The sequence below is a fragment of the Apodemus sylvaticus genome, chromosome 13 (genome assembly GCF_947179515.1).
Source record: "Apodemus sylvaticus chromosome 13, mApoSyl1.1, whole genome shotgun sequence".
Classification (NCBI taxonomy): domain Eukaryota; kingdom Metazoa; phylum Chordata; class Mammalia; order Rodentia; family Muridae; genus Apodemus; species Apodemus sylvaticus.
Genome location: NC_067484.1, coordinates 80816057 through 80829428, shown reverse-complemented (window position 1 = coordinate 80829428; position 13372 = coordinate 80816057). Strand labels below are relative to the sequence as shown.

Here is a 13372-nt window from a genome sequence, read left to right as displayed (position 1 = left end):
GAGCCATAAGCAGGAGAAGGAAACCACATGACAGAAAGGGTTGCTGACAACCTATACATGCCAACCAGGTACACAGGGCACTGATATAACTTTTCTAGTCTCTCCCTGCCTGCCAGCCCTAGAAGTGAGGTTGGGGGCAAAGGAGAGGGCCCTGTATTCAGCTCATTGTGTAGTCCTGGCCAAGCTGTTTATCCAAAGATGCTTTCTCACTTCGTACATGGGGACATGAATCTCCACTTTATATTATGGATGGGGAAGTAAATAGGGTGACACTAATAAACTTCCTAGAACAACCTGTGGGTGGGACAGATGCTTAATACAGAGTAACTTTTATTTTTTACTTCAGGCTAAGCAGGGCCCAGCATGGAGCAGTGGTCTCGGAGACCCCATGATGAGGTGGTGTTGAGTTTTTTTTTTTTTTTTTTTTTTTTTTTTTTTATTATTATTATTTTTTTTTATTATTCGATATAATTTATTTACATTTCAAATGATTTCCCCTTTTCTAGCCCCCCCACTCCCCGAAAGTCCCGCAAGCCCCCTTCTCTTCCCCTGTCCTCCCACCCACCCCTTCCCACTTCCCCGTTCTGGTTTTGCTGAATACTGTTTCACTGAGTCTTTCCAGAACCAGGGGCCACTCCTCCTTTCTTCTTGTACCTCATTTGATGTGTGGATTATGTTTTGGGTATTCCAGTTTTCTAGGTTAATATCCACTTATTAGTGAGTGCATACCATGATTCACCTTTTGAGTCTGGGTTACCTCACTTAGTATGATATTCTCTAGCTCCATCCATTTGCCTAAGAATTTCATGAATTCATTGTTTCTAATGGCTGAATAGTACTCCATTGTGTAGATATACCACATTTTTTGCATCCACTCTTCTGTTGAGGGATACCTGGGTTCTTTCCAGCATCTGGCAATTACAAATAGGGCTGCTATGAACATAGTAGAACATGTATCCTTATTACATGGTGGGGAGTCTTCTGGGTATATGCCCAGGAGTGGTATAGCAGGATCTTCTGGAAGTAAGGTGCCCAGTTTTCGGAGGAACCGCCAGATTGATTTCCAGAGTGGTTGTACCAATTTGCAACCCCACCAGCAGTGGAGGAGTGTTCCTCTTTCTCCACACCCTCTCCAACACCTGCTGTCTCCTGAATTTTTTATCTTAGCCATTCTGACTGGTGTAAGATGAAATCTTAGGGTTGTTTTGATTTGCATTTCCCTAATGACTAATGAAGTTGAGCATTTTTTAAGATGCTTCTCCGCCATCCGAAGTTCTTCAGGTGAGAATTCTTTGTTTAACTCTGTACCCCATTTTTTAATAGGGTTGTTTGGTTTTCTGGAGTCTAACTTCTTGAGTTCTTTATATATATTGGATATTAGCCCTCTATCTGATGTAGGATTGGTGAAGATCTTTTCCCAATTTGTTGGTTGCCGATTTGTCCTCTTGATGGTGTCCTTTGCCTTACAGAAACTTTGTAATTTTATGAGGTCCCATTTGTCAATTCTTGCTCTTAGAGCATACGCTATTGGTGTTCTGTTCAGAAACTTTCTCCCTGTACCGATGTCCTCAAGGGTCTTCCCCAGTTTTTTTTCTATTAGCTTCAGAGTGTCTGGCTTTATGTGGAGGTCCTTGATCCATTTGGATTTGAGCTTAGTACAAGGAGACAAGGATGGATCAATTCGCATTCTTCTGCATGCTGACCTCCAGTTGAACCAGCACCATTTGTTGAAAAGGCTATCTTTTTTCCATTGGATGTTTTCAGCCTCTTTGTCGAGGATCAAGTGGCCATAGGTGTGTGGGTTCATTTCTGGATCTTCAATCCTGTTCCATTGATCCTCCTGTCTGTCACTGTACCAATACCATGCAGTTTTTAACACTATTGCTCTGTAGTATTGCTTGAGGTCGGGGATACTGATTCCCCCAGATTTCCTTTTGTTGCTGAGAATAGTTTTAGCTATCCTGGGTTTTTTGTTGTTCCAGATGAATTTGATAATTGCTCTTTCTAGCTCTGTGAAGAATTGAGTTGGGATTTTGATGGGTATTGCATTGAATCTGTATAGTGCTTTAGGCAAAATGGCCATTTTAACTATATTGATTCTGCCGATCCATGAGCATGGGAGGTTTTCCCATTTTTTGAGGTCTTCTTCCATTTCCTTCTTCAGAGTCTTGAAGTTCTTGTCATACAGATCTTTCACATGTTTGGTAAGAGTCACCCCAAGATACTTTATACTGTTTGTGGCTATTGTGAAGGGGGTCATTTCCCTAATTTCTTTCTCAGCCTGCTTATCCTTTGAGTATAGGAAGGCCACTGATTTGCTTGAGTTGACTTTATAACCTGCCACTTTGCTGAAGTTGTTTATCAGCTGTAGGAGTTCTCTAGTGGAGTTCTTTGGGTCACTTAGGTAGACGATCATGTCGTCTGCAAATAATGATAGTTTGACTTCTTCCTTTCCAATTTGTATCCCTTTGACCTCCTTATGTTGTCGAATTGCCCGAGCTAGTACCTCAAGTACAATATTGAAAAGATAAGGAGAAAGGGGGCAGCCTTGTCTGGTCCCTGATTTCAGTGGGATTGCTTCAAGTTTCTCTCCATTTAGTTTGATGCTGGCTACCGGTTTGCTGTATATTGCTTTTACTATGTTTAGGTATGGGCCTTGAATTCCTGTTCTCTCCAAGACTTTAAGCATGAAGGGATGCTGAATTTTGTCAAATGCTTTTTCAGCATCCAATGAAATGACCATGTGGTTTTGTTCTTTGAGTTTGTTTATGTAGTGGATTGTATTGATGGATTTCCGTATATTGAACCAACCCTGCATTCCCGGGATAAAGCCTACTTGATCATGGTGGATGATCGTTTTGATGTGTTCTTGGATTCGGTTGGCAAGAATTTTATTGAGTATTTTTGCATCGATGTTCATAAGGGAAATTGGTCTGAAGTTCTCTTTCTTTGTTGGATCTTTGTGTGGCTTTGGTATCAGCGTAATTGTGGCTTCGTAGAAGGAATTGGGTAGTGTTCCTTCTGTTTCTATTTTGTGGAATAGTTTGAAGAGTATTGGTGTTAACTCTTCTTTGAAGGTCTGGTAGAATTCTGCACTGAAGCCATCTGGTCCTGTGCTTTTTTTGGTTGGAAGACTTTCTATGACTCCTTCTATTTCTTTAGGCCTTATGGGACTGTTTAGATGGTCTAGTTGGTCCTGATTTAATTTTGGTATTTGGTATCTGTCAAGGAAATTGTCCATTTCCTCCAGATTCTCCAGTTGTGTTGAGTATAGGCTCTTGTAGTAGGATCTGATGATTTTTTGGATTTCCTCAGTTTCCGTTGTTATATCTCCCTTTTCATTTCTAAGTTTGTTAATTTGGATACTTTCTCTGTGCCCTTTGGTCATTCTGGCTAAGGGTTTATCTATCTTGTTGATTTTCTCAAAGAACCAGCTCCTGGTATTGTTGATTTTTTGTATGGTTCTCTTTGTTTCTACTTGATTGATTTCGGCCCTGAGTTTGATGATTTCCTGCCTTCTACTCCTCCTGGGCGAAATAGCTTCTTTTTGTTCCAGGGCTTTCAGGTGTGTCATTAAGCTGGTAATGTATGCTCTCTCCATTTTCTTTTTGGAGGCACTCAGGGCTATGAGTTTTCCTCTTAGCACTGCTTTCATTGTGTCCCATAGATTTGGGTATGTTGTGTTTTCATTTTCATTGTGTTCTAAAAAGTCTTTAATTTCTTTCTTTATTTCTTCCTTGACCAAGGTATCATTGAGTAGAGTATTGTTCAGTTTCCACGTGTATGTGGGCTTTCTGTTGTTTCTGTTGCTATTGAAGACCACTTTTACTCCATAGTGATCAGATAGGAGGCATGGGATTAGTTCGATCTTCTTATATTTGTTGAGGTCTGTCTTGTGACCAATTATATGGTCGATTTTGGAGAAGGTACCATGAGGTGCTGAGAAAAAGGTATATTCTTTTGTTTTAGGATAGAATGTTCTATATATATCTGTTAAATCTAATTGGTCCAAAGCTTCAATTAGTTTCATTGTGTCCCTGTTTAGTTTCTGTTTTCCTGATCGGTCCATTGAGGAAAGTGCAGTGTTGAAGTCACCCACAATTATTGTGTTAGGTGCAATGTGTGCTTTTAGTTTTAATAAAGTTTCTTTTACAAAAGAGGGTGCCCTTACATTTGGGGCATAGATGTTCAGGATTGTCAGTTCTTCTTTTTGTATTTTTCCTTTGACCAGCAAGAAGTGTCCCTCAGGGTCTCTTTTGATGACTTTGGGTTGAAAGTCAATTTTATCTGATATTAAAATGGCTACTCCAGCTTGTTTCCTGAGACCATTTGCTTGTAAAATTGTCTTCCAGCCTTTTACTCTAAGGTAGTGTTTGTCTTTGACCCTGAGGTGTGTTTCCTGTAAGCAGCAAAATGTAGGGTCCTGTTTACGTATCCATTCAGTTAGTCTGTGTCTTTTTATTGGGGCATTAAGTCCATTGATGTTAAGAGATATTAAGGAATAGTGATTGTTACTTCCTATCATTTTTGACGTTATTTTTTAAATTTGAATGCTTAACTTCTTTTGGGTTTGATGAAAGGTTACTATCTTGCTTTTTCCAGGGTGAAGTTTCCCTCCTTGTATTGGTGTTGTCCTCCTATTATCCTTTTTAGGGCCGGGTTTGTGGATAGATATTGGGTAAACTTGGTTTTGTCATGAAATATCTTAGTTTCTCCATCTATGGTGATTGAGAGTTTTGCTGGATATAGTAGTTTTGGTTGGCATTTGTGTTCTCTTAGAGTCTGCATGAGATCTGCCCAGGACCTTCTAGCCTTCATAGTCTCAGGTGAAAAGTCTGCTGTGATTCTGATAGGTCTTCCTTTATATGTTACTTGGCCTTTTTCTCTTACTGCCTTTAGTATTCTTTCTTTGTTTAGAACATTTGGTGTTTTGATTATTATGTGACGGGAAGTATTTCTGTTCTGGTCCAGTCTGTTTGGAGTTCTGTAGGCTTCTTGTATATTCATGGGCATCTCTCTCTTTAGGTTAGGGAAGTTTTCTTCCATAATTTTATTGAAGATATTTGCTGGCCCTTTAAGTTGTAAATCTTCACTCTCCTCTATGCCTATAATCCTTAGGTTTGGTCTTCTCATTGTGTCCTGGATTTCCTGGATATTTTGGGTTACAAGCTTTTTGCATTTTGCATTTTCTTTAACTGTTGAGTCCATGGTTTCTATGGAATCTTCAGCATCTGAGATTCTTTCTTCTATCTCTTGTATTCTGTTGTTGATATTTGTATCTCTGTCCCCTGATTTCTTCCCAAGGCTTTCTATCTCCAAAGTTGTCTCCCTTTGAGTTTTCTTAGTTGTTTCTACTTCTGATTTTAGATCCTGGATGGTTTTGCTTAGCTCCTTCACTTGCATGTTTGTGTTTTCCTGTAATTCTTTAAGAGATTTTTGTGTTTTCTCATTCATGAGCTCAGCCTGTTGACCAAAGTTCTCCTGTATTTCTTTAAGAGATTTTTGTGTTTCGTCTTTCATGACCTCAGCCTGTTGAGCAAAGTTCTCCTGTATTTCTTTAAGTGTTTTTTGCATTTCCTCCTTGTTGGCTTTTGTATTCTCCTGGATTTCTTTCAATGATTTTTGTGTTTCCCTTGCAAGGGCTTCTACCTTTTGATCCATTGTCTCCTGAATTTCTTTACGTATGACCTTCATGTGTTCCTGTACCAGCATCATGACCAGTGATTTTAAATCCAAATCTTGTTTTACTGGTGTGATGGGGTATCCAGGACATGTTGGTAGAGGAGAATTGGGTTCAGATGTTGCCATATTGCCTTGATTTCTGTTAGTGACGTTCCTGCGTTTGCCTTTTGCCATCTAGATCTCACTGGTGTTAGTTTATCTTGTCAGTGCTGGACTCACCAGTGCAAGCTGCCCCTTCCCAGTTGGCCTCTGGTGCACAGCTTACCTCCTGCACTGCTTGTAGACAGTGTGCTGCTGCCCAGGCTGTTCAGATCCCAAAGCAGGCACCCGAAGGCTCCCGCTGGGGCCCGCTGGATTCACTGGAGCACACTGACTTCTCCCAGCTGGCCGCCCGGAAGCCCAGCTAGCCACTTGCAGGACTTGGAGATGTAATGCTGCCGCCCAGACTGATCTGGATCCGGAAGCGGAGAGAGTAGAGCTAAGGCCTTCTGCCTGAGGCCTTGCCCCAGATTGTGTCTGCGGAGCAGATGGAGCCCGTGTGCACTCCCAGGGAGTGCTGACGGTGTATGCTACTGTGACCTCCCCTGAGTTCCGCTCACTCCGCTGGGCAGCCGATCTGCCAACCGGGCTATCGCACACAAGGTTAGCCTGGCCGCCCAGTCCCTGAGTCCAGGCAAAAGCCTGGGAGGCCAAGGTCCGAGCAAAGTTCCCCTACGGCTTTGACTGTTAATTGGGTTTGCCAGGTGACTAGAATGGCGGGCGTGTGCGCCCGCGCTCCCTGAAAGCGCCGGGAGAGTCTGCTTTGCTAACAATCACCTGGGCGGGTTGACTCACAGATGGCCCACCAAGCCGCCCAGTTCTTGGGGTCAGTCCTGTGCCTTTTGGGGCCTGGACCCCCGCTTTGTTAGCCTTAGGCTATGCCTGTTACAGGTCTGCCCGCCTGAGCTCTCTGTCGTCCTGCAGGCAAAATGGCGGCGGCGCGCTCGCAGGCCTGGGCAAAAAACCTCCTGGTTGGGTTGGCACCCCGATGGCCCCCCGACCCGCCCAGGGCCTGGGTGCAGGCCAACGCCCGTCGGGCTCAGACCACCGCGGTGTTGGCCTCGGATTATGTTTGTGTACCTCAGTCTGTCCGATTCCTGGAGTACGGAACCAAGATGGATCCTCCTCTCCTGACTGGTGGGAGGCCGAGTTCTGAAGTGGCCTCCGTGCAGGAAAGGCGCCGCACAACTGCAGCTGCTTGCTGTCCGGCTGGTCAGCGAAGGTCAGTGGTCGTGGGCGCAGGGCCTAACTGGTCCCTGTGACGCCTTGGTTCCACTGCTGATGGCCCTTCAGCTGGAGCAGCCACTGCTGCCGCTGCTGCCGCCGCTGCCGCCGCCGCCTATCCCGGTGTTGAGTTTTTGAGGCCTCTGCACAGCTTCCTTTGGAACACAGGAGGAGCTAGTGCCATGCTTGGGTCTTTCCTTCTTTCCTTCGTTTCTTCTCCAGTTCAGTGATATACATGATGACATAGACTTTTGTATCCACAGAATAAGGAACAAGGAGCAAGGTGTCTCCTTCTCTCTCTGGTTTCTCTTGTCTATGGGACTCTTGGATCCTCAGCCTCCCTTGCTCCTGCACTGTTTATTTCTCTGGTGCAGAAGGATCCTTGAAGGTCAGTGTTATGGCTCAGTGGACAGGGAGGCTTGCTGTACAAGCCTGATGATCTGAGTTTGATCCCTGGGACCCATGTGTAAAGGTGGAAGGAGAGAACCGACTTCACGGAGTTCTCCGACCTACACACACATTCTGTGACAGGCATGCACATGTACTCAAACTGACAATCACAGTGAACAAAACTAAAAGAAGTGATGTCCAGGGGCCCTGTGGCACCAGTGATCCCCTTTTCCAGTTATTCCTTCCACTTTGCATAAATAGTACATAACCCCATTCTTTAACTGAGTTTAAGGGTCCCCCCCAGCCCCTCCCCCACTTTCCCCATATCCTTCCTTCCAACCTTGAAATCTGTTTTCAACCCTCAGAATCAGGTCAGCGTGCTTCTGGCCAAGCACATTTTTCTAGTCTTTCCTAAGTGTGTCCTGGCGATGCTGCGTTGCTAAGTCTGTCTGCTCGGGCAGCAGTCCAGTGAGACACATTCACTTGTGGGTTCCTTGGATGTCGCCAGCCCCTCCCTGCCATATTCCCCTTTCACTCCTGTCTGATGGATCCTGCCAGAGAAAGTGAGTCTGCCTAACGCCTCTTCTAGTCCCCTCCCCTGCGCAGCTCCAGATACAGGCAGAGCTGCCGGACCTCCTTTCAACCAGGATGCCCTAGCAAGTGCATGGTCCCTGGCAGCCCCTGCCCTGGATGCCTGCTTTATTATGCGTAGTGCCAGGGTCAGAGTGAGATCCTTACGAATAAGGCTAAAGAGGTAACACCCTGGCTCTTCTGCCCTGGCATAATGTCCCACTGGGATGCCCCAGTCTTGCGTGCATCTCTTGAGTTTCTTTCTCACTTTTTTCTATCTTGTTTTTCGAGACAGAACCTCTCGTGGGATCTGGAGCTCACTGATTCAGCTAGGCTGGCTAGCCAGATAGTTGCAGAGATCTACCTGTCTCTGTCTTCCCAGCACTGCCTTACAGACGCATAATGCTTGTTATATAGGTGCTAAAGATGTGGACTCGGGTCCTCAAGTTTGTGCATCAAGCACTTTACTATCTGATCTGGCCCCCAGAGGCACCCCTCTCTAACAGGGCCTTATGTAGTTCAGGATAGCCTCTGATTCACCATGTAGCTTAGAATTATTTCCAATTTCAGATCTCCCTACCCCCACCCCTCAAGTGCTAGGATTATAGGTATACATCATGACATCCAGTTTTAATGTGATGGAGCCCAGGGCTTTGTGAATGCCAGTCAAATCCTCTACCAACAGAGTTATATATACATCCCCAGCCCCTTGCTTTGGCCTTCTTAGGGTCATCACAGAGCTATCCCTATTGGGGGGGAGGGTCAGGGATATCTCAGCAAACATTTCATTCAAAAGGCCCGGTAAATATGACTCAGAGGGTTTTGACAGCCCCCGTGGCTATTTCCATACATATCCGTAAGAAGAACACCCCCACCCCTCCCCAGTATTTGGAATCAAATATTAGCGGCCCAAACTCCATGCAGTTAGGTTCTGGCATATTTGGATGGTATAGTATTGTTTCTTCCCAAGAGTGTGTGGCTCATTCAGATCTAGCACATCTGTACAGACAACACTTGGCCGACCAGGGGCTGTGTGGCCGTCTGAGTCCTGTCGGTTAAACAGGATGCAACAACACAGGCCACCTGCAGTCAAGCAGCCGGCAGCCATGCATATTCCCTCGCCTTTGCTAAGTCTCCAGGGGCTGGTAAATTGTCCTTGCTCACCCTGCCGGGGACCGAGCCACAGGAAGACACCCTTGTCCAGGTCCCCACATGCTCACCATGAAGGAATGCCCAAGTGCATGCCACATGCTAGGCTGTTGCAAACACATTTTCATTTTGATGTGGCTATTCTGAAGTTGGCGTGCGTGCACACATACGCTTTCTGTCAGCCCCGTCGTGATATCACCATTGCTCATGTTCCACGTCTGCCAGGCTTGTAAAGCTCACAGAGGGGTGTCTCTCTCTACTAGGCAGGATATCATCAAATGAAAAAGAAATCCGCACTGAGATTCTCCTACACCCAATGGGACTTCTCCCAAGGGAATCTTCAGTCTTTCCCAAGAGCAAAGCCTCAGTTTTGCTTTTGAGGGACAGTGCGTGGCATGCCTGTTCTCAGGTGTATGAACTCAAAGGAACGTGGATTTTTGTTTCCTTTTGCTGTTGTCAGACCCGACATCTTTGGGGACAGCCTCTGGGCTCTGAACCAGGCTCCCACGCCAGGTTAGACCCAGGGATGAATGCATAAGAGAATATCATCCAGGCAGGAGGAAGGTGCACACGACGCCACCCCCAGTTCTTGCCTGAAGGGCACTGCAGGATCCACATAGGATACCTTCTCCGGTGGCTGCAAAGTACCCAGAACAATAAGTCTACAGTTCTTCCCTTTTCTACCCTTCCTCTGCCCTTTCCATCCTTCCTCTCCCTAGGCGCCTCCATGTTCTCTTCTCAGAAGAACACAGAACACAGGGCACAGGGATGGGATGCTGTCCCCGGTGACTCCTGGCAGAATGGCTTCTTGCCAAGAAACTGATGCTGGTTGGGCCTCTGCCCAGTGAGAGCTGTTTTCCTCCTTGTGGTAAAGGCAGAGTTTGGCTCATTGATAGGATAAGAGGCCAAGCCTTCATACCTTATGGCCCTCTCTTCCCTGCCCTGAAGGCAGCAGTATGCTCTAGAGAAAGGGGGTGGGGGAAGACAGAACAAGCAAGGGACTTGCCTGGTCCACTTGTTTTATGGGCTCTGGATAGAACTCTTCTAGTTTCTGCCTGAATGTCTTCATCAACTTTGTGTGTGTGTGTGTGTGTGTGTGTGTGTGTGTGTGTGTGTGTGTGTGTTCGCGCATGTGCGCGTGCGCACGTGACAATATAGGACATATTCTCTAGAACTGGCAGAATCCTAGCAGTGTAGCCTCATCCAGCCCAGGGCAGTTGCTGTCAGGAGTGATGCAGCCTCGTCTGGCCTATCCAGATGGCGTTTGGCTGGAAGATTTGTATTCCCAGTCATTCTGTGACTTGTCCAAAGTTTTTAGCTGAGAGCTTTGCTCAGCAAAACCAGGCATGAGGCAGATGGGGCCATTTCGCTGTACTGTGGAGCAGACATGACTGGGAACGTGAGGATTTTACCTTGTCACTAGCAGTGTTTCTTGTCTGTGATGCTTTTCAAATTGGCCTCTGCCTACAAGTTATGAGTGGTTCATTTATTTAAGAGTTGGTTTTTTTTGTTTGTTTGTTTTTTGTTTTTTGGGTTTTTTTTTTTTTTGGTTGGTGGTGGTGTTTTGTTTTGTTTTGTTTCAGAGTCTCATAGGCTGATATGGAGCTCACAGATATGCACCGATCCTCTTGCCTTCACTTCTGAAGTGCCCGGGCTACAGGCCTAAGCCATCCTATCTAGCACTTTAAAACATTGTAACTTTACGGATATAAATACTTAGCCTGCTGGTATATATGTGCACCACATGCATATATCTTGGCTCTCCTAAAACTAGGTTTACAGATGGTGTGAACCACCATGGTGGGGATGGGACTTGAACCCAGGTCCTGTGTAAGAGCAACAAGTACTCTTACCCATCAAACCATCTTTCCAGCCCAGTACTTTAAGAATATCTGTTATAAAGCAGAGTTAGCGTTTATTAAGAAAATGGTTATAGATTTAAGCATAGGCTTGATGGGAGAAGAAAGAAAGATACCCATGAAAAGGATAATTGTGCACACAAGATTGCAGGTACGGCAGAGCGGTGGTGGCACATGCCTTTGATCCCAGCACTTGGGGGGCAGAGGCTGGCGGATTTCTGAGTTTGAGACCAGCCTGGTCTACAGAGTGAGTTCCAGGACAGCCAGGGCTATACAGAGAAACCCTGTCTCAATAAAATAATAATAATAATAATAATAATAATAATAATAAAAGATTGTAGGCACGGACTTCTCCAAACTGAGACACAAGTGATTCCTTGAAGGGCTAACTTTATGCCTTTGGGCAAGCAGTATCCAAGCATCTGATCCCAGGGGGATCAGCCTCCCTGGGCTAGCCTCCAACGTCAGAACGCTTTGGACGGCATCTTGAAGGTCAGTTTGATTTACTGTGAGTTCTGCTGTTTCCCCCACAAAGACATGGCATTCATTTTGTGCTGCTGCATAAGAAACGGCCCACAGCATCACCACTGAAGATGGTGCCTGCATGCTGTCTTGCAGTTTCCCAGCATGGCTCAGCTGGGTTCCTGTGGTGAGCTGGGCTCTGATCAGGAGACCTGGGAGGACACATCCTTCCAACTCACTCTGTTACTTTGCACTTATAGATTCCGCATTCACTATTGGCTGCCAGCCAGGGTTCACTGACAGCTTCAAGAGGCCCTTCCGACCACAGTGCTAGTGGTACATGTGGGGCCCTCAGGTTTCTAAGCTCTCTGACATCCTTTGTATTGCTATTATGACATCTCCAACGTCTGAGGCTCAGCTCAGGGAATGAGCATGCTTGACTCATAGCCACATTCTACAGTGGACTTACAGGTCACCTGCTCCGTCTTCTTCATAGCAGCAGACCATTAGTTCAATAACCGCAGAACGGGAATGATTCTTGTGGAGGTGGAGGGCTACTTTTAGACCTTTCCCAGAGGAATCAAATGAATTCTGGGGTGACTCCTGCCCTCCAGAAAAAAATCTGTTCTGAGTGTAATCTCTCCTCTTGTCTCCATCAGTAAGTGGTAAGGACCACGAGCCTGAACCGGAAGCGGAAGCTGGGCAGGGTGCTGAGGAAGCCAGCCAGGACATAGCATCTGCCCACAGAGGAGCAGAGAGCCCAGAGGAGCCAGTGCAGGAGCCAGAGCCTGAGGAAAGAGCTTCACTGAGTGAGAAGGAGAGGCAGAACGAGGAAGTGAACGAGAGGGACAACTGTTCCGCCTCCAGCATCTCCTCCTCCAGCAGCACCTTGGAGAGGGAAGAGAAGGAAGACAAACTGTCTGAAGACAGGGCGACTGGTAAATGGAACCCCTTCTCCATGTGCAGAGGCTCTGCTGTTTTAGAGCCTGGCCGTAGGCTACCCTGCCAAGGTGACCTGTGGGAACAGCTAGCTCACTCCCTCAGCTGTGTCACTGGTCTCATGGTGCCAGCCGGCTGGCCAGTAGCTTCCCACTAGAGCTCGGGCTCTGTGGCCTCTGGTGCTGTGGGATCTCTTAGTTCCATAGGTGGTGAAGAGGGTCCAGAAGGTAGAATTCTGCCAAGGAACAAGCTGCAGGACACTAGCTTCCCTTTATTTGTTTCAATGTTGGTCATAGCAAATTTCTGTTTGAAGTTTAGACAGGCCATGATGTCTTCTATTCCTTTAGAAGACTTGTTTGAAGGAAGTATGTAAAAAAACCAAAGCCAGAATAGATATATGAAACAAATTGAATTAGTACTTGTAAAACAGCATGGTTCACAGTACCTGGAGGTTGACATAGTGGGCCAGCACATGCATGCTTTAGGTACTTGTACACATTGTATTAGGACCACACGTAAATGTAGCCTATGTGGCTTTCCTTCCGTAACTCTCTCCATTTTCAGTATTACCCCTGGAATCCATTCAGTTCAGTTACGACTAGGAACGTTACAGCTAGGGACCAAGCAGAACATTAGGTTGTATATCTAGACCCTGAGGATCCCGTTGGGCTTTTAGTAACTTGGCTCAAAGGGTTATTCGTACCCCTGTGACAGTATTGGGTTTGGTTTTCCTATCCATGACTTGTAAGCCATCAGGATGATAAAAAGCAGCATTCCTTATCAGTAGAGAATGGATCGTGCTCTAGCCTTCACTGAACCACATGACAGAGCGCACACTCAATCCCAAGGCTTCCCTTGCTGTTTTGAGCCCGAACCAGGCACTGTTTAGTCTCATTAGTTACAATGTTGACAATAGTTTCTGAAGCCTGGAAGAGTTAGTTCACTAACTGTACTCTCTTCCAACAGATCTGCCAATAACTTAGTCTAAAATACTTATTGTTTATGTTTTTCCAAGTTAGAATATACTACTGAATTTGATTTTGCATATTGCTTATCAC

At 45.8% G+C, this 13372-nt stretch overlaps 1 protein-coding gene across 2 annotated transcripts in view; it reads left to right on the top strand.

Moving 5' to 3' along the window:
* The window catches only part of Fhod3 (formin homology 2 domain containing 3), a 438336-nt gene that overhangs the window by 375746 nt on the left and 49218 nt on the right, over positions 1-13372 (top strand). For both annotated transcript variants that reach the window (XM_052155219.1, XM_052155218.1), the window contains one exon: positions 12035-12313. In XM_052155219.1, coding sequence (XP_052011179.1) covers positions 12035-12313 — 279 coding nt within the window. The remainder of the gene's footprint in view (positions 1-12034; positions 12314-13372) is intronic.